General features: G+C 38.1%; 2 protein-coding genes across 11 annotated transcripts in view; one reads left to right on the top strand and one right to left on the bottom strand.

Moving 5' to 3' along the window:
* Positions 1 to 13361, bottom strand: part of fsd (transmembrane protein fates-shifted) — a 341565-nt gene that overhangs the window by 24592 nt on the left and 303612 nt on the right. The window lies entirely within an intron of this gene.
* LOC128686295 (protein Hook homolog 3) overlaps positions 1 to 13361 on the top strand; it is a 753866-nt gene that overhangs the window by 738027 nt on the left and 2478 nt on the right. The window contains exon 16 of one of the 2 annotated variants that reach the window (XM_070085978.1): positions 9373 to 9430. The exons of the other annotated variant lie outside the window; for it this stretch is intronic. Within the exon in view, the coding sequence (XP_069942079.1) occupies positions 9373 to 9391 (19 nt within the window). The 3' untranslated portion in view covers positions 9392 to 9430. The remainder of the gene's footprint in view (positions 1 to 9372; positions 9431 to 13361) is intronic. 2 annotated transcript variants of the gene reach the window in all.

Here is a 13361-nt window from a genome sequence, read left to right as displayed (position 1 = left end):
GTATGAAATTTGAGTCTATTATCAAGGTGGATTCCTAAGAATTTTCCCTCTGTTAGCTTTGTGATAGGTGATCTGTTTATCGTTATGTTAAGAGGTACATCTGTAGCTCTGTTACCAAACTGAATGAAGTAGGTTTTGTCAATGTTTAGTGTAAGTTTGTTAGTCCTCATCCAGGTAGATATTTTCTGTAATTCGGTGTTTACAGTATTGGCTAGCGTGACTGGGCTCGGGTGAGAGAAGACGTATGTAGTGTCATCTGCAAATAGTGTGGGTTTGAGTAATTGCGAAGCATTTGGTAGGTCATTTATGTATAGGAGAAAGAGAAGAGGGCCAAGGACACTTCCCTGTGGGACACCAACTGTAATTGGTTGAGCGGAAGAGCTTGCCCCATTTGCGTACACATATTGGCTTCTGTTGCTGAGGTATGACTTGAGGTAGTTGAGGGAGTGCCCTCTAATACCATAGTGTGACAATTTTACGTGGAGCAAGTCATGGTCAACTGATCTGAAGAGTTGTAGCTTTGCAGTTAGTGTGGCTTATTTCACTAGGAAGGAGTGAATTGTTAATTATTACTGTGTCAGATAACTTATCTTTCTCAGTTTTATCATCTTGGTAAGCAAAATATTCATTCAATTGGGTATCCATGTTGATCTTCCAGTCCTTGACTGCATCTTCAACCTTTGTGTTTAGGGATGTTATTTGTTCTGTGTGGCTATCTATGACTGTTTGGAGGGTTTTGCCAAAATCGGTCATTCCAGCTGACTTTAGTGGGTTTGTCAACCATCTTTGATATTGTTTTAATGTCACCTTTGCACCATTTATAACATTTTTAGAATATTTTTTAACCCCTTGACTGTCACAACCCCCAATCCTGAGGTGTCTCCTGGTGTCGCAAAATTTAAAAAAAAAAAATGTTTTTTTCTTATGAAATAATAGAGAATCTTTTCCCGATTGTAATGACACCAAAAAAAAAACGAAATTTGATGGAAAACAGACGGAATTACACTCTAGCAAAGTTAGTGACCTCGGCGATATTTACAAATCGGCGATTTCGCCCACTTTGAGCCATATTTGCGGCTAACTCCGTTGTTCCAGTCGACCAAACTCATAGCTATTTCTTTAGAACTCCATTTTTTCTATCGATTGAGTACAAGAAACTGTCCATTTACCGATTTCGACTACCCAAAAACGTGGTCAGAAATTTGCAATTTTACCAATTTCACGAAAATTAAAAAATATGACAATTTCAAAATAAGGTCCAGAATGAACAATGCAGACATTCCTGGCTATAAAATAACATTTTCTTTGTTCATCAGTCACGTCTCCGGGCCCCTCTGATGTTACTCTTGCTTTCTATTTTGAATTTTTATTCAAACAAAAAATAGAAGATTTACTGTTATGCAGACTACTGCAATATTGTAATAATTGTACAGATAATGTCAACCCATTCGTGACTGCATATTAGAATGGCTAGTTGGACATTTATTGGACACTGACATCATTTGTTTACTTTTGAACATCGGCAGAAATCAAACATTTCCCCTACTTTGAGCTCCATTTCCAGGTTCTTTTTATAGTAAAACCAACCAAAATCATACTATTTCTATAATATGTTTTCCATTCTATCAAATGAGACCAAGAAAACGAGAATACAACCATAAATACTATACAGAAATAGACCACAAAGTCAGCATTTTAATTAAAAAAAATGGTCGGAGTTTTTTTTTTCTCATTATGCACTTCGTGCTGCAGAATTTTTTTATATGGTGTACACTGACCACACAGACCCATTCTCTCACATGTGGGCCTACCAGCTTTCTCCTGCTTGATTTGAAGCCGCTAGAATTTATGAGTACAGTGGACCCCACGAGTTTCGTCGGCATCGACTTTCGTGAAATCCGACTTTCGGCAAGTTTTTTCAGCAAAATTTAGCCTCACGGTTCGTGATTGGACTCATGATTTGGCGACCGTCCGGTACCCTTCCGCCCGTCACCGCGCACACAAAGCCAGTCTCCCGCACCATCGCACCATTCACACTCAATGTGCCAATGTTTATCAGCACGTGACCATCACCCTGTGGGTTCATACAATATATTTCATAATAATCCATTGTTTTTTGTGCTTGCAACTGCTAAATAAGTCACCATGGGCCCAAGGAAAGCTAGTGCAAGCCCTTTGGTAAAGAAAGCAAGGAACACAATCAAATTCAAGAAGGAAATCAAGAGAGGGATTTTGAAGGGTTTGGGGCTGACCCTAAGGAGCCTATGCCAGTTGTGGAATCTATTGTGGCATTGGGGAAGTCCCTGGGGTTGGAGGTGAGTGGCAAGGATGTGGAAGAGTTGGTGGAGGACCACAGGGAAGAGCTAACCACTGAAGAGCTGCAACAGCAAGAGATCACAGCTCAGGAAATTGCTGCCTTCTTCAAAGATTAAGGACATTTGTGCAAAGTGGACTGAAGTGCAAACATTTATGGATGAACTTCACCCTAACAAAGCTATTGCAGGCTGTATTGGCAACATGTACAATGACAGTGTTGTGTCCCACTTCAGACAAATCTTAAAGAAACGCCAGAAACAGAGTTTTCTGGACAGATATTTTGTGCAACAGGCGTCCAGTGACTCTCAAGTTGTTCTCAGTGTCTTTAAAAAACAAAGAAGGGAAGTAACCCCAGATAAGGACTTGGTACCTGAGGTCCTAATGGAAGGAGATTCTCCTTCCAAACAATAGTGTACACCTTCCTCCTATCCCCTCCTCCCATCTTCCATCCACCCAGACGTCTTCAGTAAAGGTAAGTGTAATGTTGTTATTGTTTTATATATGTATGTACTTGATTTCTCATTGTTTTCAGTATGTAAATCTTTATTTAATTTGAAAAAAAAAATATTTTAATTTAATATTTTTGGGTGTGTGGAACGGATTAATTTTATTTCCATTATTTCTTATGGGGAAAATGGTTTCACCATTCGGCAATTTCGACAGACTCTCTGGAACAGATTAATCATGAAACTCGGGGGTTCGCTGTATATATACGTCAAACACTGTACCTCGTAAGACGTATATATACGACCAAAACAGTCAAAGGGTTAAATGTTTATACAGTAGTGTACTGTATATTGTAATACACAGAATAGAGGAAATCAGCTCTAATATACATTATTTAACCCTTAAACTGTCCAAACGTAGATCTACTTTCACCTGCATGGCGCTCCGAATATTTTGAAAAATAAATAATTTTTTGTTTTTAAATTAAAGAGGAGTAATTTCTGTGTGGTATAAGACCAAAAAAAATTTTTTTAGGACCAGTACTTACCAACATATAAGACCGTGAAGTTGGCTGTGGATGCTCACCTGACGGCAACATCCAGTCCTGCCGCTTGCAGAAGTGTTGCTAATTTACCTTTTTTTCTCATTTTTATTTTAATTTATATAATTTTTATGTTCTGATAATTACAATTTATAATAGTTCTTGTGATTTCATAGCCAATCTTTGTTCTGACACTAATATTATGTACTGAAATAGTACTCAAATTGTAACAGTCACACTGACGTGAACATTTTTATCTGCCCTGGTCATTTACTATTGTCTAGAAATATATACAAAGTATTTATAGGTCCCAGCAATGTTTTAGACATGCTGGAGTATGAACCTCCTTGAAGCATGGTGTTATGACATGGGTCAGATAAGTGACATTTGATGAATGTGCACTGCTGGAGGGAACCTTGCCTTTATATGTTTTTACTCATGCACACCAACATGTCTTTGTATGTCTGTCTGTCTGTCAGTCTATCTGTTTGTATATCTGTCTATCTGTACATCTATGTGTCTGTCTGCCTAGCTCTGCTTATCTGTCTAGTTCTGCTTATCTGTCTTTCTACCAGCTTGTGTGTGTGTGTCTCAGGGAGAGGCTAGCAAACCTGTTGGTTTGTGGTGTATGGGCCGCTCCCTGATTGCTGAGCAAGTGACACTGCTATTATTTATGTCATATATCTACAAACACTGTATAGCACTTGGCCTGGAATTTTTGGGTTATCCTAGGAAATTTATGTATAATTCTATTTATTCTAGGTAGTAGGTTGGTAGACAGCAACTGCCCAGGGAGCTACCACCGTCCTGCCAAGTGAGTGTAAAACGAAAGCCTGTAATTGTTTTACATGATGGTAGGATTGCTGGTGTCCATTTTTCTGTCTCATAAACATGCAAGGTTTCAGGTATGTCTTGCTACTTCTACTTACACTTAGGTCACCCTACACATACATGTACAAGCATATATATACACACCCCTCTGGGTTTTCTTCTATTTTCTTACTAGTTCTTGTTCTTGTTTATTTCCTCTTACCTCCATGGGAAAGTGGAACAGAATTCTTCCTCCGTAAGCCATGCGTGTTGTAAGAGGCAACTAAAATGCCAGGAGCAAGGGGCTAGTAACCCCTTCTCCTGTATATATTACTAAATGTAAAAGGAGAAACTTGCGTTTTTTTCTTTTGGGCCACCCCACCTCGGTGGGATACGGCCGGTGTGTTGAAAGAAGAACTGTATTTATGAGTTCATGTGAGAGACAGAGATACAGATGAACAGTGATATAGACAGATACAGACACAGACAGCCAAAGCCAGCCGAATACATAAGAACATAAAGAAGGAACACTGCAGCAGGTCTACTGGCCCATGCAAAGTGGGTCCATGTCACCCCCGGCTTAGACCAATGACCCACCTAGTCAGGTCACATCCACTGAAAAAAGGAGCATGACATCTGACCTAGTAGCACAAGCTAGTCAGGTCCAACTCACACCCACTCATGCATTTATCTAACCTGTTTTTACTTTCCTCTTAAAATGTGAGTGTTAATATGACATGACATCAGTGAATCCCTGGTTTTTGCCACGATATTTGCTCTAGCTGGCACTCAGTTGAACTGGTGCTCCCACAAGGTACTAAGTGCTCCCAGAATTTTTTTTCATAGTGCGCACACTGAGTGTACAGACCCATTCTTTCATGTCTAGGTGACTCAGGCCTATCGCACCAAATTTGAAGGAATGAAAAATAAAACATTGATCTATGTTCAGAGCCTGCCACACGTCAACATATATCTGCATGTGGACAGTTTAAGGGTTAAGTATGCATACTGGTCAGAGAGCCTTTCATAAGTCCAAGTCATCGGTAAACGAATATGTTGCTAAGTGAGGAAAGGCTGTATTTGATTACTATTTCAGTACGTAATATTAGTATCAGAACAAAGATTGGCTATAAAATCACAAAAACTACTATAAATTGTAATTATCAGAACATAAAAGTTACTTAAATTAAATAAAACAAGAAAAAAGGTATATCGGCAACATTTCTGTAAGTATCAGGTGAGCATCCAGTGCCAACTTTGCTGCCTTATATCTTGATAAGTACTGGCACGTATTTTTTTTTTTTGGTCTTATTACACACAGAAAATTGCCCTCCTTGTTTAAAAAAAATATTCAGAGCACTAGCAGTGAAAACGAGATCAACATTTGGAAAGTTAAAGGGTTAAGCTTTTCTAAAATTTCTTTTTTTTTTTTTTCTAGACAGCATTTCATGCTTCTTCTAGGCACTTCCAGCATCACTCACATTCCTGTTGGGTGCCATGGTTACTATCCAGAGATGAGATGAACTGATAAAAAGATAAATTAATTCAGTAACACAAGACTGAGTATGTATGGGACACATGTATGCACAGAGAAGTGAGGTCATGGGAGGTTGTTTACACCACCAGTCACAGTAGGCCTCACTTATCAAGACAGTGGTCCATAGTCTGAGTCACCAGGTGGAATGAAAGGTTCTGCTGTGTCCTGTATTTACCCCTAAAATTATGTTGTATAATGCAAATTCTGTCACATCCTATGCTAATGTATGCTGCAATTTTTCAACCATCTTATCAGAGAAACGTCCTATGTGAATGTATCTTAAATGTGAGTTTACTGCACATAATATTATTTACACCAAGTTCCAGTATATTACATAAATTAAACTGAAATACAGTACATGACATTACATGAGTAACCTGCTTTGATGATTAATAAACTGTTTTAATTCAAGACACTATCAACCTAATTATTTATCTCAAGACACTATCAACCTAATTACAGCGTCTCCTCACTTAATGACAGAGTTCCTTTCCTAAGCCCATGTTGGTAAGCAAATTTGTCACTAACATATAACGTTAGTGGGTTTGTATCAACGTCTTTGATATTGTTTTAATGTCACCTTTGCACCATTTATAACATTTTTAGTATTTTTTTAAATGTTCATACAGTAATATGCTGTCTGTTGTAATAAACACAATAGAGGAAATCAGCTCTAATATATAGTGTAACCCCGGTTATTGGCCATAATCCATTCCAGAAGGTCAGCCTAAGTCCGAAAAGGCCGAAAACCGAAGCTATATTTCCCATGAGAATTAATGTAAATACAATTAATCTGTTCCAGACACCCAAAAATATTAACAAAAAGTACATTTTTAAAGATTAACTATAGTTTTGCATACAGAAAACAACGAGAAATAAATATAAAGCACAAATTTTAATGGTAAATGAACATTACATACCTTTATTGAAGACTCTTGTTGGCATATTGAAGAAGGCAAGGAGGGGAGAGGGAGTTGGGAATCCCCCTCCATAAGGATTTCAGGTATCAAAACCCTCTCTAGGGTTACTTCCCTTCTTTGTCATTTACTGCCACAGTACATTTATTACTTACCTTAAAATATTTGTAGTCTTAATGTAGGGCAAGAGGTGAGTAGTATTTATTTGTAGGAGGTCAGTGTAGGCAGCGGTAGACATACGTACATACACGTATGTAGCCCCCCTGGGCTACACTACACAGCCTTATTATTACACTATACACAGCCATGTTATTACCATGTTCACTGAGTTTATTTGTTTCTAACAGCTACCTTTAGATGCCATCATAAACAAAGGGAGAAGTAATGAATAATTCATGCCGAGAATTGTAAACAAATGCACATGACTGGGCTAGACACCAGTTTCACAGTTTTCTCTAACACTGAATCAGAGAAAACGTAATGTTTACTCTCCACCCAACTCGCCACTCGCAATGTTTATATGCTATGTAAAGTGTTTCTTATATAATTTTGAAGAAAATATCATAGATGGATTAATGAAAATATCTATATTAACCTAAAAAAAGACATTTAATGTGCCCAAGAGTGATTATTATTAAACATAGATTGCATATAAATATTGCATGTTTTTATATACTATGTAACGTGTTTCTCTGGGCCCTTGGTGGCTTATTTCACAGTCGCACTCAATAAACAACCACAAAAAACAATGGATCATAATGAAATGTTTGGATGAATGTGCGAATGTTGTTCACTCACCCAGACACACAGCCAGAGTACTCACGAATGCGGCGGAGTAGATGCGTCCAATACGGCCAATTTCCAAGTTGCCGGCTGAAATCCAGGACAATTTCAGCCAAAAAAGTGGCCGAAATCCGATTTGGCCGATATCCGGGGTTCCACTGTACATTAATTAGGATGCATACTGGTCAGAGAGCCTGTTGTAAGTTTGAGTTGTCGGTAAATGAATACATCGCTAAGTGAGGAGAGGCTGTAAATAATTAGGTCGATGGTGTCTTGAAATAAATACAGCCTCTCCTCATTTAGTGATGTACTCATTTGCCGACAACTCAGACTTATGATGGGCTTTCTGACCAATATTCATACCTAATTTATGTACATTAGAGCTGATTTCCTCTATCCTGTTTATTACAATATACAGCACATTACTGTATAAACATTTAAAAATATACTAAAAATGTTATAAATGGCGCAAAGGTGACAGTAAAACAACAACAAAGATGGTTGACACAAACCCACTACCATTCCAGTATGCTCCTTGCTTAGTGATGAATTCATTTACCAATGTGATTTTAGGAACAGAACTCTGTCATTAAGTGAGGAGAGGCTGTACTTCAAGACACCATCAACCTAATTATTTATTTCAAGACGCCATCAACCTAATTACAGTGGACCCCCGGTATTCGATATTAATCCGTTCCTGAGAGCTCATCGAATACCGATAATATTGAAAACCGAATCAATTTTCCTCATAAGAAATAATGGAAACCAAATTAATCCATGCAAGACACCCAAAAGTATGAAAAAAAAAATTTTACTACATGAAATACGTATTTAGTTTAATGCAATAGAATAATTACAATAACAATAAAATAATTGACACTTACCTTTAATGAAAATCTGGTGATGATTGATGGGATGGGAGGAGGGGAGAGGTGTTAGTGTTTAGAAGGGGAATCCCCTTCCATTAGGACTTGAGGTAGCAAGTCCTTTTCTGGGGTTACTTCCCTTCTTCTTTTAATACCACTAGGACCAGCTTGAGAGTCACTGGACCTCTGTCACACAACAAATCTGTCCATAGAGCTCTGTACCTCCCGTTCCTTTACGATTTGTCTAAAATGGGCCACAACATTGTCATTGTAATAGTCACCAGCACGGCTTGCAATAGCTGTGTTAGGGTGATTTTCATCCATAAAGGTTTGCACTTCAACCCACTGTGCACACATTTCCTTAATTTTTGAAGTAGGCACAATGGATTCCACAACTGGCATAGGCTTCTCAGGGTTATTAGCCCCAACCCTTCAAAATCTTTCTTAATTTCCATACTAATTCTCACCCTTTTTACCACAGGGTTGGCACTAGAAGCTTTCTTGGGGCCCATGGTGACTTATTTTGCAGAAACAAGCACCAAACACAGTGATAATATGGATAATATGGAATGTACCGAATGTATCCTTAGATGCGCGCACACTGGCTGGCTTGTAAACACTGGCACACACGGGGCAGTTCAGGCCACATGTGGACAGGTCTCGTACGAATCGTATCGAACACCGGGTTTTCAATCGAATACCGAGGAAAATTTTTTGCGATATAATGCATCGAATACCGGATTTATCGAATACCGATGCCATCGAATACCGGGGGTCCACTGTATTTATTTCGAGACATCATCGACCAAATTATTTATTTCAAGAGACCATCTACCTATGTCTCATTATACGTATATATTAAGAGACTACCTACCTATGTTTAATTATTTCAACAGACCACCAGCTTATGTCTCATTATTTCAAAAACCACTTACCTGTGTCTAATTATTTACTTGATAGAGTGAAAATAATCATCTTAATATCACATAAGGTATTTTTTAGTTCTGAATTACAAATACGTATCTTTTTTTGCAGGATTTTATTTAACTTGTTTTTGTTAAAATTTAAAACTGCAAATCATGTATGATATTCCATAAATGTTTGTTCAGGATTATTAATATACTTTGCATTAACCCTGTTTTGTGAATGTTTCAGTGAATTTTATGACTATTAGTGGCAGCGAGTGTGTGGTGTCCGCTCCGTCCCCTGCATGGTTAGTACCCTGCGCTTAGCAACCTTGCTTGAGCAGTAACTTAAAGTGCATGTGCACCAGAATGAATTCTTGCATGCACTGTATGTATGCCCTACATGCTGTGTGTGTGTGTGTGTGTGTGTATGTAGGCATACACACATGAGTACTGTTTCAGTACTTTAGGTGAGTACTGCATATGAGCATATCTGCTTGTGTATGTTTATGTACCTGTTACATTTCTACTGACATGTGAGAAATTGTTGATGTAAATTATACAAGTGTTTATACATTTGTGAATATGTATCTCATTCATATATGGACACCTCACACTGTAATTATGGTTTAACCCTTTCAGGGTCCAGACCCCCAGATCTGAACTTGTCCACAGGGTCCAAGAAGTTTCAAAAAAAAATTTCTTATGAAATGGTAGGGAATCTTTTTCTGAAGGTAATAAAACAGAAAGTATGAAATTTGATGCATATTTGACGAAATTATGGTCTTGCAAATTTTGCTGCATCAGCGATATTTACACATTGGCGATTTTGCCCAATTTGACTCCCATTTTATGCCAGTTACACTATTCAAGTTGACCAAATTCTTAGCTATTTTGCTAGTATTACTTCTGTTTTATCGATTGAGCACAAGAAATTGCCCAATCAACTATTCCAACTACCCAACAGAGTTATTGGAAATTGGTAATTTGGCCAATTTAACACAAGTTCAAAATATTCCTGTTTCAAAATAGGGTCCAGAATAAACAATGCAGGCATTTCTGGCACTAAAATAACATTTCCTCTGTTTATTAGTTATGTTTCCAGGCTTTACACATGAATTACATTTTTATTTTTTATTCACATAATGAATTTTTATTCACACCAAAAAATAGATTTACTGTTAAGCAATATTGTAACAATTGTATAAATAATATCAGTGCATTCGTGAACACACATCAGACCCACCAGCTGATGTGTATTGGATGCGTGATGTCATTTGTTTACTTTTGAACATCAGCAAAAATTTAACATTTTCGCTACTTTGAGCTCAGTTTCAAGCCATTTTCATTACTAAAACCAATCAAAATCACTAATGTTTCTGTAATATATCCTCCATTTTATCAAATGAGACCAAGAAACCGTGAATACAACTGTAAAAAACATACGAAAATACACCACAGTGTCAGTGTATTAATCCAAAAAAACATTGTCTCAGTTTTTTTTCATATTATGCACTGCATACTGCAAGATTTATTTTATGTAGTGCACACTTACCACATAGATGTATTCTCTCATATCTAGGCCCAAATACTACAGCTTGGACCCTGGCTTCAAAGCCGTAGAACTGTGGGACGAACCCTCAGAGGGTTAATAACCCTTAAATAATTACTGTAATTTTGCACGTGAAGGTAATATTCATGAACATTTATTTATGCCATTGAAGACTTGTATTTGCTATTCTTTGTAAATGTGGTAATATTGTCTTGCCCCAGACATTTTAAATGTGTTTTTAAGTTTTAAGAAGAGTTCTGTAGGAGAAACTAAAGCGTTTATAATAAGATTCCAGGTGCTGCTTTGTGTATCAAGAAAATGAAGTACTGTATTATACAAAACGAAGCAACCTTGACTTACACTACAACGCTGTATTATACTCAAGAGAGAGTAATAACCTGAGAGTCACATAGAGGGTTGAGTTAAGAGGACATGAGAGTCAGCAGCACTGCAGTAACACACAGCCATCAACCAATATATTAAAACAGTAAAAGTGCTCAACATCAACATGACAGCCCCTTATATATAGAGTACTCTTTTACCTATAGCTCATGATATTTACAAACATCTTCTTCTTCTTTCAACAAACCAGCCATCCCACTGAGGCTGGGTGGCCCAAAAAGAAAAACAAAAGTTTCTCTTTTTAACTTTAGTAATGCATACAGGAGAAGGGGTTACTAGCCCTTTGCTTCCGGCATGTTAGTCGGTTCTTATGACATGCATGGCTTACAGAGGAAGAATTCTGTTCCACTTCCCCATAGAGATAAGAAATAAACAAGAACAAGAACTATTAAGAAAATAGAACAAAGCCCAGTGGAGGTGGAAATATCTTGTACATGCAAGTGTAGTGTGACCTAAGTGTAAGTAGAAGTAGCAAGACATACCTGAAATCTTGCATGTTTATGAGATAGAAAAAAAGACACCAGTAATCCTACCATCATGTAAAACAATTACAGGCTTCTATTTTACACTCACTTGGCAGGACGGTAGTACCTTCCTGGGTGGTTGGTGTCTACCAACCTACTACCTAGGATACACAGACATTACCCAGCTACATTAATAATGATAAAAGTATCTAATTTGGTATAATACTGGGAGGATATTCATAAAATGGAGGTTTTGCTGCTATGTTGTCCATCTTGCACTCACACAAGCTAGGAGTGAAGGTTTTTGAAGCAGCTACCTGCCCCAGCAGCTCGGTCCATGACCAGGCCTCACAGTGGATCAGGGCCTGATCAATCAGGCCATTATTGTAAACCACAGCCTGACTGGTCAGGCACTGACTTCAGGTATCTGTCCAGTTCCCTCTTGAAGACAGCCAGGGGTCTATTGGTAATTCCATTTATGAATGATGGGAGGCTGTTGGAGAGCCTTGGGGCCCCTGACACTTACTGTGTTTTCTCTCACTGTACTCACAGCATCCTTGCTTTTCATTAGGGGGATGTTGCCCTGTATGCCAAGTTTTTTGCTTTCATAAAGAGTGCTTTCTATGTGCAGATTTGGAACCAGTCCCTCAAGGATTTTCCAGATGTGAATTATGATGTACCTTTCTCACCTGCACTCCAAGGAGTACAGGTTGACTTCAAACATTCCCAGTAATTGAAGCTTTACTGAACTTTATATGTGCAGTTAAGTTGTTAGTATACAGCAGTATTCCAGCCTAGCTAGAACAAGTGACTTACGGAAGGTCTGAAGGTTCTCATTATTGATCATATCATTTTCCTCAGTTATGATAATGACATTGTTGTGAGCCTTGAAGGAGAGACCCTGATATTATTACTCCTAAATCCTTCACATTAGATTTTCGATGTATTATGTTGTTAGAATTGGTCTTATACTCCATTTTAACTTCTAATTCCTCAAGTTGTCCATAATTGACTAGCTGGAATTTATTTGCATTGAGCATCATATTGTTTTCTGCAGCTCATTGAAAGACTTGGTTGATATCCACTTGAAGATTTACAGTGTCCTCTGTGGATGACACAGTTATGCAAATTCTAGTATTCTCTGCAGAGGAAGAGAGACTGCTATGGTTTACATCTCTGTCTGTGTCAAGTATGAGGATGAGGAAAAGGATGACTAAACTGCTATTACTCTTTGTGTTATATTGGAAAGAAAGTTAGAAACCATCTACCCACTTTTCCATGGGTTTACTTGTGAGCAGACTGGGGATCATGGGTTACTTGTGAGCAGACTGGGGATCATGGGCTACTTGTGAGCAGACTCTGGACATGATGGGTTACTGATGAGTGGACTGGACATCATGGGCTAATGGTGAGTAGACTCTGGACATCATGGGCTACTGGTGAGTAGACTCTGGACATCATGGGTTACTGGTGAGTAGACTGAACATCATGGGTTACTGGTCAGTAGACTCAGGGTATGATAGGTTTTCTCAGTTTAATCTCACTTGAACACTTTTTCTTATTCTCTGCAAAATTTGCTGATACAGCATATCCTCATTCTCTCCTCTCACTCTCCCTCACTACTTAACTTTTTCTCTCTTCACATACTCTGCCCTCCATATATCACATCTACATTGGAAAGACCTCTCTTGTGCTAACTTTTTCTACCTTGACACATTCCTTTCCCATCTGTGCCCAAACTCTCATGCCCACAAACTTCTGCTGTGCTCTCTAGCACTGCATTCTTAGATTTTCATCATTCTTCTCTGACCTCCTCATTAC

This window comes from Cherax quadricarinatus, chromosome 17 (assembly GCF_038502225.1).
Source record: "Cherax quadricarinatus isolate ZL_2023a chromosome 17, ASM3850222v1, whole genome shotgun sequence".
Lineage (NCBI taxonomy): Eukaryota > Metazoa > Arthropoda > Malacostraca > Decapoda > Parastacidae > Cherax > Cherax quadricarinatus.
Note: the sequence above shows the minus strand (reverse complement) of the source record. Positions and strands in the feature narration are given on the sequence as shown.